The following is a 26581-nucleotide window of genomic DNA, read 5'->3' on the forward strand; positions in this document are numbered from 1 at the left end:
GCCAGGGATCACCTTGCCACTTAGGCAGCAGAGGGCAGTTGAAAGATTATTTGTTGAGGTAGAAAGAGCCTTTAAAATGTGTATAATTGTTTATAAAGCACTTACTTAAAAATTTATACTCTAACACACAATCCTCAAACTCCTCTCTAATTACACTGTCGGACTGCCATCCAGAAAGGCTCTCCAATAGTGTTAGCCCCTTGACTGCAGTGGGCAGTTCACTTGCTCTGAGTATCCGTAGCGCTTAGCATTAGTACTTGGCATACAGTAGGTGCCAAGTAAATATTTTTTATCTTTTTTTTATTTTGGCCTCACTACACGGCATGCGGGATCTTAGTTCCCCGACCGGGGATCGAACCCATGCCCCCCCTGCAGTGAAAGCAGGGAGTCCTAACCACTGGACCGCCAGGGAATTCCCTAAATATTTTTTAAATGCACCCATTTTGCCACATCTTTACCAACTCAGGACATTATCAAACTTCTTAATCTTTATCAATCTGGTACATTAAAAAGTTTCTTTTTTGTGTGTGTGAATTTTTTATTTTTAAAATTAAGCATCTATTCCTGTGCAAATTTGTTTACCAACTCTGAGATTTGTCTTAAGTGTATTGGGTCTTTTGCTATTTAGAAAATATTTATTTTTAGGTAGTCAAATCTGTCAGTCTGTTTTCACTTAAGATTTCTGAATTCTGTAACATGCTTGGAATGTTTAATTTTTATATTTAAACATTTGGTCTTTCTGGGATTTATTTTTGTGCAAGATGAGAAATCTAAGATTTATTTTATCCAAATGGACAATTTCTTGTCTCAACAACATTTCTTAAGTAATCTACTCTTTCTCCATTCATTTGAAAAGCTATTTTACCATATATAAAATTTGCATGTATAAATGAAGTAAATTTTGGACTTTAACTTCTGTTTTGTCAATTTCTTTGTCTGCATCTTAGCCAGTGTCACATGATTTCAGTCCCTTTAGCTATGTAATAATTCTGAAATTTGGGAGGCTACAGTTCCTCTCTTCCCCATTATTCCTTTTTTCAAAATTTTCTTGGCTCTTCTCTGTCTTTACTCTTCCAGAAACACTTTAGAATCAATTTGTTAGGTTTATTAAGTTCCATCTAAATTCTTTGATATTAACTGCCATGACAGATCTGGCTTTAACGAGGTTTTTCTATTTTTTTTTTAAGATTTAAATTTATTTCTTTATTTCTTTATTTTTGGCTGCGTTGGGTCTTCGTTGCTGCACGCAGGCTTTCTCTAGTTGTGGCGAGCGGGGGCTACTCTTCATTGCAGTGCTTAGGCTTGTCATTGTGGTGGCTTCTCTTGTTGCAGAGCACGGGCAGTACTCGGGCTCAGCAGTTGCAGCACGCGGGCTCTAGAGCGCACAGGCTTCAGTAGTTGTGGCGCACGGGCTGAGTTGCTCCGTGGCATGTGGGATCTTCCTGGACCAGGGCTCAAACCCGTGTCCCCTGCATTGGCAGGCGGATTCTTAACCACTGCACCACCAGGGAAGCCCTTTCTTTTTTTAATTTAATTTTATTATTTTTTTTAAATTTATTTATGGCTGCGTTGGGTCTTCGTTGCTGTGCGCGGGCTTTCTCTAGTTGTGGCGAGCGGGGGCTACTCTTCGTTGCGGTGCGTGGGCTTCTCATTGCGGTCGCTTCTCTTGTTGTGAAGCGTGGGCTCTAGGTGCGTGGGCTTCAGTAGTTGTGGCACATGGGCTCAGTAGTTGTGGCTCGCGGGCTCTAGAGCGCAGGCTCAGTAGCTGTGGCACACGGGCTTAGTTGCTCTGTGGCATTTGGGATCTCCCCAGACCAGGGTTCGAACCCATGTCCCCTGCATTGGCAGGCAGATTCTTAACCCCTTTTCCAACCAGGGAAGTCCCCTTTCTTTTTGTTTTTGACCTAAGTTTTATATTCTTAATTTGTCTTTACTGTTAAATTTCAATTTAGGGTCATTCCCTAACCTTAATCATCTTTTTTTTTTTTTTTTGTATGTTTCTTGCTTCACTGTTTTTTGTAAGTTTTTGGCTTTTGTTTCTAATATGGTGTATCACAGATGATCTCATCTTAAACATTCAGCAACCTTAAGGTCATTTTAAAAAACCATCTGAGACCCAGACTTTATCATGGCTGGGTTCTTCCTCACATGGATCGGTGGTGTTTCCCCTCCTGTCTAGGACTGAGTTTATGGCACATGTCTATCAATTACAGACCTGTTCCTCCCTCTGGAATTATAAATTAGTATTCTCCAGTTAAGTGAATTCTTAAACAGGTGAATAACCGTATTTGGGTTATAATATCAAATATCAAACCATATTTGATAACGTATACGCATGTTGTATAAAAGATCAGTTGCACAGTTACAAAGTAAGGAAACTATTTGCTAATACCAGTTGGTCAGTCATGTTTAAAAACAATAAACAAAGGACCTGGTGTTTAAATTTATTTCGCCTGTTAAAAAGTAACAAAAGATACAATTTAGGCTACATTACAGGAAGTATGGCATCCAGATTAGGAAAGGTAATAGCTCCAATCTGTGCAAATCAAACAGTTTTTATTGTTTCCTGTACCTCTTTGGTGCCAGGGACTAAACCAGGTGCTAGGATACAAAGCTGACAACATAGCCTACTTATAGTAGAATTACAAGTAAATAATAATAGGTTTTATGAAAAGCCAGAAGAAGGGCATCCAAGACCTAGACCCTAGAGGCTGGAGACGCGTAATAAGGCGGAGGTGACACAGAGAGCAGTAGCTTTGGAGGTGGAGCTATGGCCCTTTACTGCCTGTGGGACCTTGTACAGACTGTTTAACCTCACTCTGTGTTGATTTCATGTGTAAAATGGAGTCGTCAATAATATATGTCTCACTGTTCTCCTAAGCATTAATGAGATGATGTATATATGGGAAGCCTCTAGAGCAGACTCTGGCACATGGTGATTTCTCAGAAAATGGTAAGGAGAGTACCATTTTGAAGTGCTGGAAGGTAGCCCTTGTCCCAGTAGAGAGAGACTTCCCAGCAGAAGGAAGAGTGTGCATCAAAGCTGGAGTGGTTGATCTGGGGCCTTTGCGGAACTGCAAAGTATTTAATCTGATCGGAGCCTAGGGTACATGTGGACAGAGTAGCTGAAGATGAAACTGGGAAGGGAGGCGGGGTGAGATCTCCAAACGGGAGCTTCTGTGTCATGTGAGGAGTCTGAGAGCCATTTAGGAAGTGTCGTGGAATCTCTGAAGGCCTTAAATAGGGGAGTGTCCAGAACAGTTTCATCTGTGGAAAGACTGGTTTGTCACAGATGTGCAGAGGGGTAGGAAAGCTGTTTGAGGTAGGATATCCAGTCGGGGAAGTGGGGCTCAGCTCTGGCTGCACCTTGGAACTATCTGGAGAACTTTGACAGTCTGATGCCCAGGTTGACTCCAGTTCAATTATATCAGAAGCTCTGGGGGTAAGACCCAGGCACTGGCATTTTTTATTGCTTCCTAGATAATTCCATTGCACAGCCAGGGTTGTGAACCTCTGGATTAGAGAGTAACTGTTTTCAAACCAGATTTGATAAAGTTCCAAATTAAACAAGCACCGGCAATATAAAGGAACCAGGGTAAGAAGGTAACAAGTAGGATGTGGTAGTCGGTTGAATAAGGAGGGGTTGATGGTTTCTGGTTCGGGTCACTGGGTGCATGATGATCTGTACCAAGAAGGAGAAGCAGATTTGGGTACTGGGCCTTGCTGAGTGGGCATGAGAAAGTAAAGAATTTGATTTTGAAATGTAGAATTTGAGGGGAAATAATACAAGGCAGATGGGCAGAGAGAGAAACTGAGGGAAGGAACCAGTGGTATAGTTGAAAACTCAGAAGACAGAGTAAATAATTGATGCATGAGTTCCCTGAGAAGACAGGAAGTGCAGAGCAGACATGAAAGAAGTAATTCATATGAGAATCTTCCACTCAGAGAGAAATAAGTAAAAATATGTGAGGGTGCCCGTAAGTTCCCAGGTTGAGGAAGAAGAGCCTGGTGGCCTGAGTTCCTTACTGCAGGAGACCTACTGAGAGTTAGGAGATAAGAGAAGGGCATTCAGGAGTTGGGCAAGCTTTGGAGGAGCTCAGGAAGGGGGAGGGAGAGTGAGAAGGAGGTGCCTTTCTGGTCCTGCCCTTAAATGTTCTTTTTTCCCCCGAGTTTCAATATAGACCCTCTTTCACGCACTTCCTGTGTGATCTCCTTTGTTATATTGGATTACACTCTTATCTTCTAAGAGAAACATTGGTAAACTGAAGTTTGTCCAGAGAAGTTAAGTAGTTGACATGGTAGTTCAGAAAATTATTGGTTGGCTTTTCATTTGGGGGGGAAGGCATTTTGCTACCTTAATTTGAAATTTAAATTGTTGAAATCACTTGAAAACACAATACAGGTCTCATAGTTTCCACCGTCAGTAACTAGGTGGCATCATTTATTTCTCCAGTGTGATAAAATCTCAAAACACTGCCAACTCAACATTTTGAAAACATGTTAACTTTTAGTATAAAATGTTATACTGTAAAGAAATTCTAATAGATATTTATTTTATTTCATGTTATACTTCATGCATTTATTTTTGTTCTATGATTTCTAATAAAGATCTAACTGGAATTCTCAACTCTGATATAAACTATGATGTGCATTATGAACTCTCAAAATGTTTTTTCCTCTAAAAAACCAACTTAATGTTCAGTAGTTTTCAGATAGACTGAACTATTTATTTTACAGGTGTGCTGTTCAGCAGGACTAATTGTCCTCACTACAGCAAAGCAATAGTTGGTTGGCTTTTCAGTATGGCTTTTTGGTCTTAACTTCCTTATCAAGATAATTATAAATTACTTAAGCACAGCTGGTTAGGACCATGGATGTATAGATAGGTAGAAGGTGGTCTTGATATTGCAGAACATTAACCTAGTGTTTTGATATAATTTCAGGTAACGTTTCATTTGTTGCATTTCCAGTTTCCAGCACCAACTCACCAACAAAGATTTTACCAAAAACCTTAGGACCAATAAATGTGAATGTTGGACCCCAAATGGTAAGAAAATCATCATATCTTAGGACTTGAAACTTTGCTTAGGCAAGACTTATTTAAAAGATAGTTGTACCAAAGATGCTTGGTCAGATATTCCAGTTAATTTCTTATCTCAGTCACTTATTTTTTAAAGTTTTGTTTTTACCTGACTGTAACTGATTAGTCTTAAGAAAAAGAAAGGCATTGTACTCTTCAATGTTTAATTTTCACATTGAATCTGTGGATTCTGAATGTGTTAATATTAAGGTTTTTGCTCCCTATATGAGGCTTCTCTTGTTTTCAGTTGTTCGATTAAATTGATTTGAAATCTGTTACGTTTTATGTTCTTCTTTTTCTTTTTCTTGTAAAATAGCCTTTACTGCACTAAACCGTGTAATCTCATATAAATTGAATATCATATAAATTGAGTATGACCCAACAGTTAATCTATATTTGGAGCTACTAATTTGAAACTCTTTGATGAAAGGACATTTAGGAAGAAACAACTCACCAGTTCATTTTAATCTTTAGCAGTAGAAATAATGAATTAAAATGGAAAGTATTTAACTGTTTCTCTGAAGGTATTCCATTAATTATGCTAGAGCTTAAAGTATATAGCACTTTTAAGAAAACCTTATTTATAAACAGTTGCATGCAGCTAATCTAAAAACTATACCTAATTTAAATGGCCTCGCCCACCATTAGCAAAAGTATGTAAACATTTGAACAATAACTCTTCATTGTCAGTGTTTATATCTTCTTATCTATAAAGCAATAAGTATAAATTTTGTTTGTAATGTACGGTACTGTGGACTATGTTAAATGCACAATTATTTAGACAAAAATCTCTTTTAACATACTGAATGGCTTCAGAAAGTCTTTGAGATCTTAAGCCATTCTAGACACAACATTTTTCTTGATCCCTTGAGGACTGTTAATCATCTGCAGAATCCAAGCTAAAGATGTTGCACAATACTGTAACTATGTGAAGAATGTAATCTAGCTCCAAGCCTCATAGAAACTTAAGCTCAGGTGAATATCTGCATTTCAAGGTAGTTCAGGGTATATTTTCAAACGTTTGCTAAGCATTTGCCCCTCACCAGCCACTACAGTAGGTGCAAATGAGATTATACACCTGACTTGAAAGTCGGTATTTTGAAATGTGATTATATAAACATCAACATTAAACAAACAGATGTGAACTTTCATGACTTTGACTCTTACAGTACTCCTCTATTTTGAAAGACTGTTTCCTCTTGGTATTTCAGTGATGCTGCTATGGCTCAAATTTGAATTCCTCTTTTAGAAACATAATTTTTCTTCCCATTGTCAATTTAAACTAATGTACATGTAAGCCTTTACACACTTCAGTTCTAACAGTGGTAAGTAGTCCTGTATATGACATACCCAATTACTGCAAACCTCAGAATCAGCAAAGCAAAGGTCAGACAGAGAGGAGATTTGGGCCTCTCCTTTGAAACAGGCCAGCCCAAGACCTTCATTTGTCTCCCAAATTCTGAGGTGCTTTTTGTAGTTCTTAGTCCCTAGGCAGGAATCAGAGTTATCTTTTTGATTTCCTAATATATCGTGGAACCCCAGCGAGAGCTGCTTCTCTCTCCTCTTGCTTGTCTCTTTTGAACGTTGTCCCCTCACATTCAGTCTCTCATCCATGATTTAAAAAAATTTTTTGTTAGAAAATTCTTAAAACCTCACCTGTTTCCTTCTTACAGTTGTCTTTCTCTACTTGCCCTTTAAATTTTACATGTCCCTTTGGAAGCCAAATCTTCATGTTAGATAGAAATTTCAAAAGGCCTCAAGAAAAAGTTGTTTTTTGTGTTTCTAGAAACTAGTTTAGCAGTAACTTTTACTTTGGGATACTTGCTCTTTTCTTAAAGGTATCTGGTTTTATGGGAGGGGAGTTTGGGGGAGAATGGGTACATGTATATGCATGGCTGAGTCACTTTGCTGTGCACCTGAAACTATCACAGCATTGTTAATCGGCTATACTCCAATATAAAATGAAAAGTTTAAAAAGAAAAAAAAAGGTATCTGGTTTTTTATATAAGATAATCTCATGATTATTTTAACATGGTTAAAAATTGCTTGTTTCTTACAGTGAAAATGAAAATTTTGTCAAATAATGAAATCCTTTAATATAACACTTTATAGTTATATAGATTCTTTCTTTTCAAAGTATAGATGCTCTCTTGGCTTTTCTTACTGTAGATGGCAGTAGTACATAAGGTATCTTGATTGAAGGTAGAAAATCTTCAGAATGAGGTTCAGTTGCTATTTGATTTATGGCTAAATGTAATCTATTGTCAAAGAAACCACATGATTACATTTAAATTAAGGATGTCTGGGGTTTTTTGTGGGGAGGTGGGGAAGACTTAAATTTAAAATAAATGTTCATTTTCCTTATCAGATCAACTGAATACTATTTTAATTTGGGATTTCAAAATTAAGGTTCAGTTTTATAAAGCATATGTGACTTATCACCTATATGAACTGATTTTCCTGTGTTCGTTGACTCCTTTAGTTTTGTTTCTTAAGGCTCAGTCACTGTCACTCTCCTAGTTTAAGAACTCATCGCGTCTCATAGGGACTTCTGACTTGTGGCTCCAATTCAAGTCTAGCATCCCTCCAGTTCGTTCGTTCATGAAATGTTTGTTAAGGACTTCCTATGTACCAGGCCCTGTGCTAGAGAAAGGAACAGAGAGTATTGCTAATCACTCTCGGATCAGGAAAGAGTAGCAGCTGACAATCTGACATTAAGGAAGAAAAATAAAGTAGAACATAACAATTTATTTCCAAAGTCATTCTCAATAAAGATAACCAGCTTTTCTCTATGTCCTATTTCCCTTCCTCCTTTCTTCATCTTCTTTTTTTTTTTTTCTGCAAAGCCCTTTAAATCAGGTAAAACCAAGCCTGTAGGGTCCTAATAACAGATAAATAAAAAACTCCTTAGTAATAATGCTGCACAAGTAATGCAGTCTGTTTCACGGGTAAGTCAGAATGCTTAGAGTTGCTTTCTGGAGACTCCTGTTCTAAGAATAGAGTAGACCAGAGACTGATCAAACGCTCAAAATTTCCCTCTCAAGCTCTCACACTCAGGGTCAGCATGATAGAGAACATCTGAGTGTGTGGTGCAGTGATTGGTGAGAACTATGCCCTTTTCTTAGAGGATTTTATATAATCCTTTCTAGCATATCAATGAACAAAGAAGCTGCTATTATCCATCATTTTAAAAGCTGGGTCTTCTGTCTCAGTTCAATAAATATTTATTGATTCTTTCCTATGAGAGTCCCCTAGCACTATGGTAGGCCCTGCAGACACTCTCTACCTTTGAAGATCTTGCATTGAAATGGAAGTGAGGAGGTGGTGTAGAATATGTGCAGGGCTAGGAGGTACAAACACCTTGTCTAGTGTTCATATTTTCTCATGAGGCAGACTTCTGAATGCCCTCTTTAATAATCCTTGGCATATTATGAGAATCAGAATTCCCCAGACATCTGTCAGTATTTGTTGTGTTTTGTTTTTTTTGAACTATAGAATTAACATATTAAAATCATTTCCTAAGCATTTGTATGTAGTAACATCTCCCTAGCCCCATTAATATCCCCATTCCCTGGAGCATGCCTTTATTCTATTCTATTCTATTCTATTCTATTCTATTCTATTCTATTTATTTATTTATTTACTTATTTATTTACTTATGAAAATACTTAAAGATATTACTAGGGTGCCAAATTATTTTCACCAATGAAAACTGTAAGACCTGGAAAGCAATTTGGCAACACAGATCAAGAAATGTTTTTTACAAGTTCATATCCTTGGACTTCCCTGGTGGTGCAGTGGTTAAGAATCCGCCTGCCGATTCAGGGGACATGGGTTTGATCCCTGGTCCAGGATGATCCCACATGCCACGGAGCAGCTAAGCCCGTGCGCCACACCTACTGAGCCTGTGCTCTAGAGCCTGCGCACCATAGCTACTGAAGCCCGTGCACCTAGAGCCCGTGCTCCACAACAAGAGAAGCCTGCGCACAGCAAGGAAGAGTAGCCCCCGCTCACCGCGACTAGAGAAATCCCGCACGCAGCAACGAAGACCCAATGCAGCCAAAAATAAATTAATTAATTAATTTTAAAGAAAAGAGCAAATTAAACCCAAAATAAACAATAAAAAGTGAAAATCAATAAAATAGAAAACAAAAAATATATAAAAACAATAAAATAAACATTTCTTTTTGGCTGTGTTGGGTCTTCATTGCTACGCACGGCTTTCTCTAGTTGCGGCGAGCGGGGACTACTCTTCGTTGCGGTGCGCGGGCTTCTCATTGCGTTGGCTTCTCTTGTTGCGGAGCATGGGCTCTAGAGCGCAGGCTCAGTAGCTGTGGCACACGGGCTTACTTGCTCCGTGGTATGTGGGATCTTCCCGGACTAGGGCTCGAACCCATGTCCCCTGCATTGGCAGGCAGATTCTTAACCACTGTGCCACCAGGGAAGTCCCCAAAATAAATAAATTAAAAAAAAAAAGTCCATGTCCTTAGTTCCATTAATTCCCTTTCTGGAGTCTATCCGTAGGAAATAGAAATTAAAGCCAATATCATTTTACAAAAATGTTTATCACAGCATTATTTATAATATTCAATATTTGAATATTCATAAAAATAATGGGATAATTAATCCACATGATAGAGTGTTTTATGGTCTTTAAAATGTCTTTGAAGAATATTTAATGACATGAGGAAATGCTCTTGAAAAAAACAGGTAAAATTGTATCTGTATAAGAATCCAAATTGTATAATGTCTTTGTATATGTTTTGGACTGTGAAGAATTAATTTGCTGTTACCCCAGTTCTAGTAAATAGAGTTCAACTGAAGTTAGTTTCCATAATTTCAAAGAAAGCTTTTCATTTATCTGATTTTTAAAATGTTGTCAGTTGCCAACTTAATCCCTCCCAATTGCTGTTCACTTGCTGAAATCTACATTGTGACTTCATATCAGTATTCAGGATACTTGTGCTTTAAGATCTTAGGATATAAGTGTATCAGAGGTATTGCTTATATTTAGATGATTGATATTAAGTACATTTTAGACAGTAAGGTTTACTCCTTGTGTATAGGTTAGCATTCAGCATTATTTTCTGCCTGTAGGTTTTCCTTAATAACTAAGAATTTTTTTTTCTTTGTACTGACTTTACAGATTATAAGCACACCACAGAGACTAACCAGTTCAGGAAGTGTTCTGATTGGGAGTCCGTATACCCCTGCACCAGCAATGGTTACTCAGACACACATAGCAGAAGCTACTGGCTGGGTCCCTGGGTAAGAGTGGTGCTGCAAATTACCATTTTTAAAAACTTCTTTTTTTTTAAGTTCTGATCTTTTTTTCTCACTATCTTGTCTTCTGTTCTTGTTTTATGTTCTTAAAAACTAATATGTTTCCTTTAAAATCACCTATTTTATTTCACTTTATATCCTAGATATAAATCAGCTCTGGAGCAACCATTTTTATTTTATTTTATTTTATTTTATTAATTAATTTATTTTTTTGGCTGCACCACACAGCATTCAGGATCTTACTTCCCCAACCAGGGATTGAACCTGTGCCCCCTGCAGTGGCAGCACGGAGACCTAACCACTGGACCACCAGGGAAATCCCTGGAGCAACCATTTTTAAACAGAAAAATAGAACAATAACTTGTAACTGAATCTTCTTTCTTCAACTCTGAAAGAAGACTATTTTTAATGATTATGACATTTAGCCACTTTGGAGATGTAAAAACTGCATTTTATATTGTTTTAACAAACTTAAGAAAGGAGTTTTATATATACGTGTGTGTGTACTCAGAATTTCCCCTTAAAACCAGCATGTTTATTTCCTTTAAAACCAGAAAAGGAACTAGGAAAAAGAGCCCAAATATATTAAAACTTTCATTGAGTTTTATCTTCATTCCTTTAAACACTGGGCAATTAAATCAGTATCCCTTCTTTGCTACTCATTTGCCACTTTTAGTATCAAATCTCTACGTTTCTTTACCTGTAAAATACCTTTATTCAACCTTTCTCCACTCCTTATCATTTTAGCATCTCATCCTTCCATAAAAGAAAAGAAGTAGTAAAAGAAATGACTCAAAATTTTAGTTTGTCACTTTAGAAGTTATTTCTAAGGTGGCATGCCACACTGGTGGTTGTATCATTGACTTACAATTGTGAGTTCTAGCAAACACAGTAAATCTTGGTTGAGTAAGAATCTCCTTGCTTCAAGGATATTAAAGAAATGAATGAAATAACAATCCTGGCAAAGTGCTTTAAGCCATACACACAGAGACAGAAGAGTTTCATGTGTATACATAATGTCTTTTCCATTATCAAATAAGATGAAGTGACAGAGTCACCTGTAATTCCTTTGCCTTTAGTCAGTCGTTAACAACATTCTCATGTAGATCTAAGTTACCTTGGATTTTTTCATAGCCTTGAGAGAGAATTTAATGAAAGCCAAACCTGTGCCAGTAGTGTTGGCCTACTTTGGAGATGACCAGAGTTTGGCTATTTTCAACACCAGCTGTGCTTTGTGCTGGGGGTAGTATGATTATCTAATGTTTTTATAGTCATTTCTCCCAGAGCAAATAAAACTTTTCTGTGCCTTCTCCTCTATAAATCTGCAGTATTTTCCTCCCTAAAGATTCATTGAGTTCATTTCAAACTATGGCTATCATGTTGGTGATAAAATTTAAGTTTTTATTTCATGTACATATCTTTTATATTTGTTACTTTTGTGTTTGGATATTTTCAATGTGGAATTAGACAAGTTACAATAAATTATTCATGAAATAAAGTTCTTTATGCATGTTCTTTTTATGGTATCTTTTTTTCTTTTCAGTGATAGAAAACGCGCTAGAGAATTTATAGACTCTGATTTTTCAGAAAGGTGAGTATTAAGTTTAACTATTTTGTTTAGGAGATGCTACTGCATAGAGACGGGTTTGGTACCCAGACTCTAATGAGATGGTTTTCTTCATATAACTTTAACTTCGTTGAGTTTCTACCATTATTTCATTCCACATTGAGTATTCTGCTTCACTCATCATTACGTAAATTTATTGTATTTGTGTGGTTTCAAAAGATACTATTCTGTGAGTAGACTGTCTGTTGGCAGTATGCCATTTAGCCCCCTCCCTCCTTTTGGGAGATGAAGTGTTTTGCCAAAGTGAATACTCCCCATTACCCCCAAATACACAAACTTTTTAAAAACAAGTTTCATTGAACACATTTAAAGATCATAGTAAATTCTCACTTCTTTTTTTTCCTTCCAGTCTTATTGAGATATAATTGACACACAGCACTGTGTAAGTTTAAGGTGTACAGCATAATGACTTGATTTACATACATCATGAAGCGACTATCACAGTAAGTTTAGTGAACATCTACCATCTCATATAGGTATAAAATTAAAGAAATAAAAAATAAAATTTTTTTCCTGTGATGAGAACTCTTAGGATTTACTCTTAATAACTTTCATATATAACATACATCAGCGTTAATCTATCAAGTTGTACATTACATCTCCCTTTTTTCTTAAATAAGACATCCAGTGTAATATAACCTTTCCTTAGACTATTAGGACAGTGGTTCTCAGTTCTTGGTGTGCATCAGAATCACCTGTGGTCTGTTGAATAAACTGTAATTGCCTACTAAGTCAGAAACTCCAGGATTGAAAACTGTCACTTTAGGGTCGTTATTTGAACTTAAGTTCAGTGTTCCACCCAAGCCACTCTACTGAATATCGTGTTAATGTCACACTATGTTAAAACAAGACACGTAATCTCAGAGGCTGTTGAATTCTGTAAGATAGATACTATTTTAGATAAAACCTTGTCATCAGTGCTTTTTAAAATTTACTTTTGATTCTGAGATTTTGGAATTGCTTTTTTCAATTGTGTTTTCATCTCTTCTCCTGTTAGGTCGTCTGCTTTCAATACAATAGTTTTCTGTTTCTCCAATTTCTAGTTGCTTTCTCTGATTTGCTGTGCACTGAGAAACTACTTGGCCAGATGTGTTAGAATTCAGTCTAAAATAAAAGTGAATAGGTTCTGAGTGAGGACCTTGGGGCTGTATAAAAGAATGTGTGTTTTCTTGCATTGACACTAGCTCTGCTTTAGTTCCTTGGTGGCCTTTGTTACTTCTTACATCTTAACTGTTTTGAACAGATAAACTCATGTCTGAGGAACTGCTATATCATATAGACATATATGGCGAGATGGTCTTTTCTCGCTAATGGAAATTCATTTTTCCAGCTCATACTGGTTTTTCTTCATGTATATCCTTGGAAAGGGCAACAGCACAAGTTTTTTTAACCATATATTTAGCACTGTTTAAGGCCTTAAAATGGAACTATTCATTAGTTATGATTGGTGGCACCTATGTATTGCAAATAATATAAAAAACAAGGTTCTTTTTATTCTTTATAAGAGAGAAAACTCTAAAGAGCGTGTATAAAAGTACCAGATTAAATTCGTTGGTATAGCCACTGATTCGACTTTCCCTTTCTGCATTTGGTTCAGTGGCCTTTTTTCCTAGTGCTTTTTATTATTCTCTTTTTATTCTTTAATATAACTTTTCTATAATGAATCCCATTCCCTCTCCCTAATCAAGCCACAACAATTACTACGTGTGGTTTTCTTTTGTTGTTGTTGACCTTACAAATGTTATTTTCCTCCAAATTTATGTGTTTTTCTATAATGCCGCGAAAAGTCTTCGGTTCCCTTTTCCCAAGTGCTGAGCTTCAAAAAGCCAGCTCTCAACCCAAAGTAATCTTCTTCATCTCTTTAATGTCTTATATGTTGATTTAGTATCATACGTAAGTATTTGTAATACTGTTCCTCAGGGATATGGAGAGAGAGAGAGAGAGAAAACACACACACATACTCCCACATAGATAAGTGTCACCTTTTTATCCTCATCTTACCACTTGACAGTACACCCTTCAGTATGTCTTACACAGCTATTCCTTCGTCAGGTTCATTTGCAAGAGCAAGTCAGTTTCTGAAGAAATTTTTTGTTGGTTAGAGATCCATTGAAGTATTCTCATTAGTTTTTTCCCTGTGTTCTGACCTAATGGACTTCTTTGCAAAGAGTTTGTGGAAGGAGCTGCGAAAGCCCCCTTTCTGGTCTTGCCTGGGGTTTTGATCCTGAAAGATGTTTGTTCACTTTCTCTTTCTCCCTTTGGACAGAATCTGGTGGTGTCTTCTCAATGCATCTCTTCCAAATAGGGAAGGGACCTATTTGGGATCTCTTGGGGGAAAGAAGGTCCTGGATGTGTGATGGGCAACGGCAAGAGCCTGCATATGTTTTACTTTATTCCTGTCTTAAATGACTAGGATTTAGCACAGTGGTGTTTCACTCTTCCTTTGTGCTCATGTAATCTTAAGACCTTTTTTTAAAAATTCTGTTGGAATACAGTTAAAACCCTTTTATTTAGAATAAACTAATAATTTATAATAACCTAATATAATTTAAACTATAGTAAGCTAATAAAAATCAATATAATATCTGTACTGCTTCAGTGATGTTTATGAAGTTGTTTGTTCAACAGCTGTTTTAAAATTACTTTTGTTATTTATTTATTTTTGGCTGTGTTGGGTCTTTGTTGCCACGTGTGGGCTTTCTCTAGTTGCGGCGAGCGGGGGCTACTCTTCATTGCGGTGCATGGGCTTCTCATTGCAGTGGCTTCTCTTGTTGCAGAGCATGGGCTCTAGGTGTGCAGGCTTCAGTAGTTGTGGCACACAGGCTCAGTAGTTGTGGCTCGCGGGCTCTAGAGCACAGGTTGAGTAGTTGTGGCGCACGGGCTTAGTTGCTTCGCAGCATGTGGGATCTTCCCGGACCAGGGCTCGAACCTGGGTCCCCGGCATTGGCAGGCAAATTCTTAACCACTGCGCCACCAGGGAAGCCCTCAACAAATATTTTGATGTGCTAAGTGTTGGTATGTTCTAGGCATTGGCAAGAATAATAAGATAGATAAGTCTCTGCCGTTAAAGAGCTTATATTTGGGATGGGGGAACAATAAACAAAATAAGCTAATTTTAGATTGTGATAGGTGGTATGTAGAAAACTAAGAAGGACGATTTGTAGAGTATTGGAAGGATGGTGGCTACCTTAGAAAGGCCTTTCTAAGGGGGTGACATTTGAATGCAAGGAAGACAGGCATGTAAATACCCTCGGGGAGCCAGGGATTCTAGGCAGAGGGAATGGCAAATGCAGAGCTTCTAAGTGAGGAACCAGGTTGTTGTATTTGGGGAAGCACAGTGGCTTGGAGAGAGTGAGAAAGTCAAAGAGTGAAGTGGGATGAGGATGGAGAGGTAGGCAGGGGTCAGAACATGAAAAGCCTTGTAGGTCATGGTAGAGAATCTGGTTTTTATTCTAAACAGGGTTTTAAGTAGGGAAGTGACATGATCTAATTTACACTGACTGCTGAGGGGGAAATGGACTCTGAGAAGACAAGAACAGAAGCAGGGAAATCAGTTAGAAGGCTGTTGCAGGGGGCACTGGCCTGGCAGTGGAGATGGAAAAAAAAAAAGGATAAATTTTGGAAGTAGAATCAACAGGATTTATTGATAGATTGGATGAAGGGAAAAGAGAAATAAAAGATGGCTCCTGTTTTTTTGCAGTAAGGGCTGGGTGAATATTGATGCCATTTAGACTTACTGTAGTTAGGAGTAGGTTTGGGGAGGAATTGAGTTTTGTTTTGGACATACAAAGTTTGATAAGTTTATTAGTTATCTAAGTGATCATATCATTAGTGTATAAATAGTATCATCAGCTTGTAATTGGTCACAGGCCTGGATGACATAACCCAGGGAGGGGAGAGAGTGAAGATCTGTAAGTGATCAACATTTATTTCCCATTCAACAATCCCCCCCAACACACACACAATGAATACATATGTACAGGAAAGTGGGGTTTGGGTTTTTTTTCCTAAATTATTTTACTAAATTACTAAATTATTTTGCTGATTTAAACATTCTAGTTAACTTATTCGAATGGGAAATGAGGTTTTTATTGTATATTTTATATAATTTATTATGTAAATGGAATACATTTATTATAACTTATACCTGGAGTATACTGTTACACTACAGATTTGAGTTTTATATTACTTTTGTAAATAAATATAAATTATTATGGGAAAATATAAAAAGACAGTGATTGTGGATTCTAGTTAAGTGCCTGGAAAAATAAATACTTTTTATTCCTTGGGAGTAATTCTTTTAAATACTTCATATGAAATATGAATATGAAATTATGAATACTTCAAATGAAATAAAATACAACATGTTTTTCAAACTGTGCTGTAATAGTAGTTTTATTTTCTTAAATATTAGAAAAAATTTCTATTTGGTTTTATTTGGCAAGGAATGCTTCCTACTGGTTCTTTTTTTTTTTTTTTTTTTTTTTGATTTAGGGACTAATAGAGATGATAGTGTTTACATCCTGTGGCCAAATTTTGGTGTTATTTGGAAAGAGGGTCTTGGTGTTTCAAAGAGCTCAGGTTTTAAGAAAATGTGTAAACGCTACTTATTTAAGATTTCGATAGGGAGCTTCCAGTTTGAGATGATGGACTGAACACCTATTTTTAATCCCCATCCCCTAAGATCGTAATGAAATTTTTTGTGTAAAAATATAATAAAAAATAAATCTCTTGAATTGCCATAAAACGTGATAGAGATGTAGATTTTCCAAGGACTGGAAGGTGAAAGCTGGTGTGATTATAATGATGACAAGTGAAAGTAGAGAAATCCACATCCCAAAATATGCATGGGAGAAGTCAGATTTGGAAGCTGTTCTCGCCTGCACTGACATGGAGAGGCCCCAGGCTCAGAGTTGACAGGTATAAAAAGCAAGAAGGAATTGGCAGGGGAGGTGCTGAGGGCAATGAAATGAAAACTATCCAAGGAGCACCTGGGCCAGTGGAACCTTCTCAACCCTCCAGATCCACTGTCCCTACCATCCTGTCTCCACACACATAAAAATTACATGTTGTGGCATATATTAGTACTTCATTCCTTTTTATTTCCCAATAATATAACATTGTATAGATATACCACATTTTGTCTATATTTGTTCATTAATGATGGACATTTGAGTTGTTTTTACTTTTTGCCTATTGTAAATACTGCTATGAACATTTGTGAACAAGTTTTTACATGGATATAAGTTCTCATTTCTCTTGGATTATATACTTAGGAGTGGAGGTGCTAACAGACAGTTTCTAGAGTGGCTGTACCATTTTACATTCCCACCAGCAAAAGGTTCCAGTTTCTCCACATCCTTGCAAATACTTATTCTCCATCTTTTTTTATTATAGCCATACTTGTAGATGTGAAATGGTATCTCATTTTGGTTTTGATTTGCATTTCCCTGATGGTTAATGATGTTGAGCATCTTTTCATATCTTGTTTTCTTTTTGTTGAAGTATAGCTGATTTACAATGTTGTGCCGATCTCTGCTGTACAGCAAAGTGACTCAGTTATACACGTATAGGCATTCTTTTTTTTACATTCTTTTCCATTCGGGTTTATCACAGGATATTGAATATAGTTCCCTGCACTATACAGTAGGACCTTGTTGTTTATCCATTCTATATATAATAGTTTTCATCTGCTAATCCCTAACTCCCACTCCATTCCATCCCTCTCCCACCCCCTCCCCCTTGGCAATCACAACTCTGTTCTCTGTGTCTGTGAGTCTGTTTCTGTTTTGTACATAGATTCATTTGTGCCATATTTTAGATTCCACATACAAGTGATACCATGTGGTATCTGTCTTTCTCTTTCTGACTTGCTTCACTTAGTATGATAATCTCTAGTTACATCCATGTTGCTGTAAGTGGCATTATTTCATTCTTTCTTATGGCTGAGTAGTAGTCCATTGTATGTATGTACCACATCTTCTTTATCCATTCATCTGTTGATGGACATTTAGGTTGTTTCCATGTTTTGGCTATTGTGAATAGTGCTGCTGTGAACATAGGGGTGCATGTATCTTTTTGAATTATAGTTTTGTCTGGGTATATGCCCAGGAGTGGGATTGCTGGATCATATGGTAATTCTATTTTTAGTTTTCTGAGGAACCTCCATACTGTTCTCCATAGTGGCTGCACCAGCTTACATTCCCACCAACAGTGCGTGAGGGTTTTCTTTGCTCCACAACCTCTCTAGCATTTGCTATTTGTAGACTTTTTAATGATGGCCCTACTTTTTTAAAGATTTATTTATTTATGTATTATTTAATTTATTCATTTTTGGCTGTGTTGGGTCTTAGTTGTGGCACACGGGATCTTCGTTGAGGCATGCGGGCTTCTCTCTAGTTGTGGTTTTCTCTTCTCTAGTTGTGGCATGCAGGCTCCAGGGTGCGTGGGCTCTGTAGTTGTGGCACATGGGCTTAGTTGCCCCACAGCATGTGGGATCTTAGTTCCCTGACCAGGAATCGGACCTGCATGCCCTGCATTATAAGGCAGATTCTTTACTACTGGACCACCAGGGAAGTCCCAGTGATGGCCATTCTAACTGGTGTGAGGTGGGTACCTCGTTGTTTTGATTTGCATTTCTCTAATAATTAGTGATGTTGAGCATCTTTTCTTGTGGCTACTGGCCATCTGTATGTCTTCTTTGGAGAAATGTCTATTAAGATCTTATGCCCATTTTTTGATTGGGTTGTTTGTTTTTTTGTTGTTGAGTTGTATGAGCTGTTTGTATATTTTGGAAGTTAATCCCTTGTCTGTTGGATCATTTGCAAATATTTTCTCCCAGTCTGGAGGTTGTCTTTTTGGGTTTTTTTTTGTGGTTTCCTTTGCTGTGCAAAAGCTTGTAAGTTTGATCAGATCCCATTTGTTTATTTTTGTTTTTATTTCTATTGCCTTGGGAGACTGACCTAAGGAAACATTGATATGATTTATGTCAGAGTATGATTTATGTCAGAGCATGTTTTGCCTATGCTCTCTTCTAGGAGTTTTATGGTGTCATGTCTTATGTTTAAGTCTTTAAGCCATTTTGAGTTTCTTTTGTGCATGATGTGAAGGTGTGTTCTAACTTTATTGATTTACATGCAGCTGTCCAAGTCTTTTTTTTTATTTTACTAGTATAAATATTTTATAAATAATTTCTGGCAGTTTCTAACCAATGGAATATATTGCACAATAAACCACCTCACATCTTCCAGGAAGAAAAAAACACTAAATTTGAATAGTAATGACATCACCCACTGAATTAGGACACAATTGAAATTTGCTTTAAATATTTCTTTGGGGGAGGGGATACCACACTTCTCAATTAAGAGAAACGTTTTTACAGTTCGGAGGTCTTTTGTGTGTGTGTTTTTTTTTTTTTATCATGCCATGAATTCATAGGCACTGGGTTCCGGCAGCTCAGACTCCTTTCCATTGGTTCTCACAAAGTGTGCATCTCTAGGTGGAGCAGGCTGGTGCTTCAGTTGAACCCAAGTACCTTTCTCTTTGGCTTTTTTCTTTTTCTGATCGTTTTCCTTCACACGTTTCGGGAAGCCATCTTAGCTCTTAGAGTGCTTAATTTGCTTCATAATCTCTTTGCAGGACTCTTGCCCTTAACTCGTTTGTTTACAACAGTGCCAACAGCAGCTGGGTGACATTGTAGACTCTTCCGGTGTTGCCATGGCAGCATTTGTGGGGTGTTCCTTTTGGAACAGTGCCCATTCCCTTGATGCCTACAATATCACCTTTCTTGTAGATTGGCATATTTGTAGCCAAAGGAACAACGCCATGTTTTCTAAAAGGCCTAGAGAACATATAGCGGGTACTCCTCCATCCCTTTGTGTTTATCATTTTGGTGAATTACTAGAAGATGGCATTCTTGCTGAAAGGAAGTGTAAATATCTTCCTTGAAAAACTCTATTCCGATCTTTTGGGTTGTTGTTGTTGTTTTTTCTATTGAGTTGTAAGAATTCTTTATGGATTATAGATACAAGAGGCTTATCTGATACATGATTTGCAAAAAAAATTCTCCTGTTCTATGGATTGTTTTTTCACCTACTTGAAGCACAGAAGTTTTAAATTTTGATTATGTTTATCTGTTGGGTTTTGTTTTTCTTCTTGTGTTACTTATGCTTTTGGTGTCATATCTTATTTAAAAAAAAAAAACATTGTCAAATCCAAGATCACAAAGACTTAACGCCTATATTTTCTTCTAAGAGTTTTATGGCTTTGCTCTTACATTTAGATCTTTGATCCATCTTGAGTTAATTTTTGTTGCATGTGACATTATAAGGTTAATTTGTCTAATGTAACCCCAAAGCATATAGAAGATATGTGAAAATGTAGACATTTATTTTTATAACATTTTTCAACCATTTAAATTTTTAAAATAAGCCTGGTTTTAAGTTTATCATTTTAAATTATTAGCTAAATTAGAAAAGTTTAAGTTTTTTTAAGTTTAACAAAGCTAAATTAACTTTGGGTTTTTTTGGCCACACTGCGCGGCACGTGGAACTTCCCCCACCAGGGATTGAACCTGCGCCCCCTGCAGTGGAAGCGTGGAATCTTAACCACTAGACCAATAGGGAAGTCCTGAGTTATTTTGTTTTTAACCCTCATTTTGTGGTGGGGAAACAAGCATTCCTGAACTATTTTTGTCAAGAAAAGGCACATCTTTTCTGAGTGTGGTGACAGTAGTAGTAAGCCAAATGTGACAATGGAAATAGTTTAGAGAATGAAGAACAATAAAGTTTGTATTTGTTTTGCTCAGAAGCATGATCCCTTGTATACTGAGTTTGGCTTTTTTAGAAATAATTAATGATGAAATGCTCAAACCACAACATCTTATTTTATAGATATTCAGGCTCATGAAGCCATCAACACTTAAGTACAAAAGACAACAAAACATAAATAAGTTCAAAACCAAAAAAACCACTGAGAAAATAAATAAATTATTGTGCATCTGTCGCCACTCTCCATCTGCAGAACTTTTTCACCGTCCCATACTGCCACTCCATACTGATTAAGGAATAACTCCCCACTTTCTCCTCTTCCAGTCTCCGGTAACCATAGTTTTACTTTCTGTCTCTATAAATTTGACTATTCTAGGTACCTCATATAAGAGGAATCATAACAATATTTACCCTTTTGTGGCTGGCTTATTTCACTTATCATGTCTTCAAGGTTCATTCATGTTGTATCAGAATTTCATTTTTTTAACAGCTGAATAATCTGTTATGTACATATACCACATTCTGTTTATTCATTTATCTGTTGATGGATATTTGGGTTGTTTTCACCTTTTGGCTGTTAAGAATATTGCTGGTATGAATGTGGGTACACAAACATCTGTTTGAGACCGTACTTTAAATTTCTTTGGGTATATACCCTAAAGTGGAATTGCTGGATCATATGGTAATTATATGCTCAGTTTTTTGTGGAACTACCATAGTATTTTCTACAATGGCTGCACCATTTTACGTTCCCACCAGCAGTGCACGAAGGCTCCAATTTTTCCACATCCTCCCAACACTTACTGTTTTTTGTTGTTGTTGTTTTTTTTAAATAATAGCCATCCTAATGTGTGTGAGTGGTATCTCATTGTGGTTTTGATTTGCATTTCCCTAATGATTAGTGATGTTGATCATCTTTTTACGTACTTACTGGCCGTTTGTATATCTTCTTGGAAGAAACATCTTTTCAAGTCCTTTGTCCATTTTTGAGTTGAGTTGTTTTTGTTGTTGTTGAGTTCTTTATATAGCCTTTTACCTTTTAATGTTCTTTTACTAGAGGTGTTGTTCACTTAAATTTTAAAGAAGTGGTTTACAGAATTGGTCGCAGGACCAAATCTCCTGTCTGTGTACTGCAGGTATTAGCTATTCTAAATTCTGTTGAATTTTAATGTAGACATTGATTGGGTTTTGGCATGCTGCTCCACCAGCCTTCCAAAGATCAGGCTTAATTTCTTTTTTTAAAAAAGTTAATTAACTAATTTATTTATTTTTGGCTGTGTTGGGTCTTCGTTGCTGCGTATGGGCTTTCTCTGGTTGCGGCGAGCAGGGGCTACTCTTCGTTGTGGTGCGCAGGCTTCTCATGGCAGTGGCTTCTCTTGTTGTGGAGCATGGGCTCTAGGCACGTGGGCTTCAGTAGTTGTGGCTTACGGGCTCAGTAGTTGTGGCTCGTGGGCTCTAGAGCGCAGGCTCAGTAGTTGTGGTGCACGGGCTTAGTTGCTCCACGGCATGTGGGATCTTCCTGGACCAGTTTTATATGTGGTGTATGATTTAATCCTCACAGTGAGATGGGTATTTGTGTCTCTATTTTTCAGATCAAGGAAAACTGTGGAATCAGCGTTAAATGAAGTAAACTGCTGAAAATATATAGCTAATAAATAGTTTACCAGTGTTGATACTTAGCCACAGCTTTCTTCAAGTCTATCAATTCATACACTGAACTAACCATATAAAACTCATACTGTAGTCTTGTGTCTGTGTTTCGAGAATATGTTCATAAGCATTTAATAGTTGTTAAAAAATCTAGTTATTCCTATTTAGTTTCTTCCTTTAAATATTATCCAGGTATGATTGTAGAGGGCAAATTAGTCAAGTGATCCCCCCAAAACTACTGTATGATTGTCTTATTATTCCCTTTTTAAAAAAGACCTAGAATTATATGAAAAACAATGCTTCATCCCTGGCTTTTAAAAAGTATGTAAACACTGAGTTAAGGATTTTATTTACTTTAAGCCATTGTCCAATTCTTAACATAAATGTAAAATCCCACACACAACATATTTCTTTCAAAATAACTCCTGTGCTCCTGTCTCTAGCAATTCTTATTTATTTTGTTACCTAACTTGCACTAATTACATAAATTTAGGTGTGACTAGCCATTTATGTCTAAATACACTAAACTCTAAGGGCAAATCAGCATAGAGTGGGCTTTGTGGGGAAATGTATGTAGCAGACAGGAATTGATGGATTCTTTTGAGAAATGAAATGACTTAGTCCAATGACTGGTACACACTTACCATTCAGGGAGTGTATGCTCTTTACTACCATTAGCACCAGGTTATCAGGGTTATGTAGAAAGGTCACCAGGATGGCCATGTGGAGGAGGGATTGAAAGGCCTCGCCTCTACGCAGCACAAAGGAAAACAGTTATATGGCTCTAGTTATATTCTTTTTTTTTTCCTTTTTTTAAAAAAAAAAACTGTTATTGAAATACAGTTGATTTACAGTATTGTATTAGTTTCAGGTGTACAGCAGAGTGATTCAATTATATATTGTGTGTGTCTGTATATATATATTTTTTCAGATTCTTTTCCCTTATAGGTTATTATAAGATATTGAGTATAGTTCCCTGTGCTATACAGTAGGTTCTTGTTGGTTATCTATTTTATATATAGTAGTGTGTATATTTTAACCCCAAACTCCTAGTTTATCCTTCCCTCACCCTTTCCCCTTCAGGAACCATAAGTTTGTTTTCTATGTCTGTGAGTATATTTCTGTTTTGTAAAAATAAGTTCATTTGTATCGTTTTTTAAAATGTTCCACATATAAGCAATATCATATGATATTTGTCTTTCTCTTTCTGACTTCACTTAGTATGATAATCTCTTGGTCCATCCATGTTGCTGTAAATGGCATTATTTCTTCTTTTTTATGTCTAGTTATATTCTGAGAGAGATTATGAGGGCCTGAACTAGGGCAGTGGGAACAGAGAGAAGAGGTTGAATTTAAGAGTTCTTTAGGATAAGACTTAGATTAGATTTGATAGAATTAGATTGATTAGATAGAAAGGGAGATTAGGATGAATCTGTTGTTTCTGGCTCAGGTGGTTGGGTGGATGGTGCCATCACTCATCTAGATGAGAACTGGAGTAGGATCAGGAGTTATGGGTTGGACATGTTGAGTTCTCCTTTGTATTAATATGGTATTGTGATGTATAAGGACCCCTTCCTGAGAAGGCTGGGCTGAGTGGAGGAAACTGAGCCTAAGGACTAAATCTGTGTAAATAACTGAGGATATGCTAGAACCATTATTTTTCTCTTCTTTTTTAAAAAACTCTTTATTTTGGAGAATTTTAAATATAGAAGTAGATGATTCATATTATGAGCCTCCTATGTACCCATCTCTGAACTTAAGCAATAATGGTGTATCTTGTTTTGTATATACCCCTTCTATATTATTTTATTTGTTTATTTTTTATTTTTGGCTGTGTCAGGTCTTAGTTGCGGCACACAGGAACTTTGTTGCCGTGTGCGGGCTCTTCGTAGCGGTGCGTGGGTTTCTCTCTAGTTGTGGTGCACGGGCTCCAGAGCACATGGGCTCTGTAGTTGTGGCACGCAGGCTCTCTAGTTGTGGTGCACGGGCTTAGTTGCCCCACAGCATGTGGGATCTTAGTTCCCTGACCAGGGATCGAACCCGTGTCACCTGCATTGGAAGATGGATTCTTAACCACTGGACCACCAGGGAAGTCCCTACCCTTTCTATATTATTTTAAAGCAAATCCAGGACATCCTATCATGTTCATCATATCTCAATATTTATTTCTAAAAAGACTCATTTTTAAACATATCATTATTATACCTAAGAAAATTAGCAGTAATTCCTTAATATCAAATACCTAGTAAGCATTCAAATTTCGAGTTGTTTCAAATGTCATGTTTTGTTTGTTTGCTTTTTTTTTTTAATTTTGTAAAATAAAATACAGATACAGAAAATCACCAAAAAGCAAATGTATAACTAATGAGTTACTTGAAGGCAAACACTCTTGTAACCATCACCAGATGAGGAAGTAGAACCCCAGAAGCCCCTCCATATGCCCCCATCTCCTCTCTCCCCTATAAATAACCATTATCCTGATTTTTATAGTTATCACTTCCTTGCATGTTTAATTAGTTTTATCACCTAAATGTGCATCCTTTGGAACATTTTAGTCTTGCTTATTAAAAACAAAAGTTGATTGTCTTTTATATATAGAATTTTCCTCTGTCCCATTATTTTCCTATACTTCAGTTGTGGAAGGAACTAGGCCATTTGACCTATCAAATTTCCCACAGCCTAGATTTCGCTGGTTGCATACTCACGTGCATCTCAGTATATTTCTCTGTTCCCTGTATTTCTGTAGTTTGGCAGTAAGATTCAGAGGCTTTATTAGACTGACGTTTGATCCTTTGGCTAGAATATAGATAGTAGTGTGTTCTTCCGTTATAAGGCAAATAACATTTGATTATCTCTCTTTTTATGATGTGAACGCCACTGATGCTTAATGCTTGTATCTATTAATTCATTGTGTGTGGCTATTAGTGTTATTCTGTCACTTCTACTTCATTTACTACTGGCACTACTTTTATATAAAGACTCTTTCCCTCTTCTACTATTTGTTTACCTGAAGGGACAGTTTATATAGGAAAGCAGAATAAAGCTTGATTCCTTCCCTTTACTGACCAGTTTTCAAGATGATGAGTTTGTTTCTGTCTTCCTCCAAAGGTGAACAAGTCTTCCCTTTAAAAAATATCATTATAGGGACTTCTCTGGTGGTCCAGTGGTTAAGACTGTGCTCCCAATGCAGGGGGCACAGGTTCAATCCCTGATCGGGGAACTAAGATCCCACATGCTGCACAATGTGGCCAAAAAATAAAAAATAAAAATAAAAAAATCATTATAAACTCATGAATGTAAACGTATTTGATGGGTTTCATACAATGCAATTATTATCACTATTGAAACTTAAATTGTCCCGTCTTAGGTCTGTGGGAGCCTCTTCTATAATACTTGACTCATAAGTCCTTTTGATATGACCGTAGATGTCTTTGATAGCTTGTTTGTTATCTGGTGTGACAAGATGTTCCAAGTTCATCTTGTCCATTTCCTGCCCTGTGCATGGAATCAGCCATTTCTCTAAGAAGCTCTGGTTTCCTTTAGGGTGAATTATATGTCAAGCTCCAGTTAGGGGCTAAGGATGCTCTCTGCTACTAGGTTGGTCATATTTTCTAGTCCTTTTAAATGGAGAGAGCTAAGATACACACCCACAAAGATACAGTACTTCATGAGTTCATATTGATATTTCCAATTCAAATCTTATTAAACCTCTTCTCCATTACATCCCAATCCTCTTTTTTCCATTCCAAGAATCTTGATCTTTAAGGACCTTGGGGATGAGATGTTAGAATTAATGTATATGGTAATTACTCATTGAATTTATCCCATATTATGTGCTCAATAGTCCCAAATAATAATACTAATATAACCATTAATGTGTTTATTGAAAACATTAAAAAATTGTTTTACATATGCTGTCTCCATTCTCTTCCCATTTTTCTATAGTCATACATAATAGTCCCACAGTATTTGAGCATTTGCCTATTTAAATACTATACTGTCTGCCTCTTAGCCCTCATTTTGTCTCACGTCTACAGGTAACCATACATAAATACTCACAAGGCCTTTATGTCAATGTTTCTTTAGTCATTTTGATTGTCTAAGTCAGTTATGCTGGATACAAAAATCCTTGGCTCATACTTTCTTTCAAATTCTTAAATATATTAATTTTCT

General features: G+C 36.8%; 1 protein-coding gene across 4 annotated transcripts in view; it reads left to right on the forward strand.

Moving 5' to 3' along the window:
- TFDP2 (transcription factor Dp-2) overlaps positions 1–26581 on the forward strand; it is a 158582-nt gene that overhangs the window by 104377 nt on the left and 27624 nt on the right. For 3 of the 4 annotated variants that reach the window (XM_061194589.1, XM_061194591.1, XM_061194593.1), the window contains 3 exons: positions 4944–5047; positions 10227–10348; positions 11907–11954. In XM_061194589.1, coding sequence (XP_061050572.1) covers positions 4944–5047; positions 10227–10348; positions 11907–11954 — 274 coding nt within the window. The remainder of the gene's footprint in view (positions 1–4943; positions 5048–10226; positions 10349–11906; positions 11955–26581) is intronic. The other variant, XM_061194592.1, reaches the window with a different exon arrangement.

The sequence above is a fragment of the Eubalaena glacialis genome, chromosome 6, assembly GCF_028564815.1.
Source record: "Eubalaena glacialis isolate mEubGla1 chromosome 6, mEubGla1.1.hap2.+ XY, whole genome shotgun sequence".
Taxonomy (NCBI): domain Eukaryota; kingdom Metazoa; phylum Chordata; class Mammalia; order Artiodactyla; family Balaenidae; genus Eubalaena; species Eubalaena glacialis.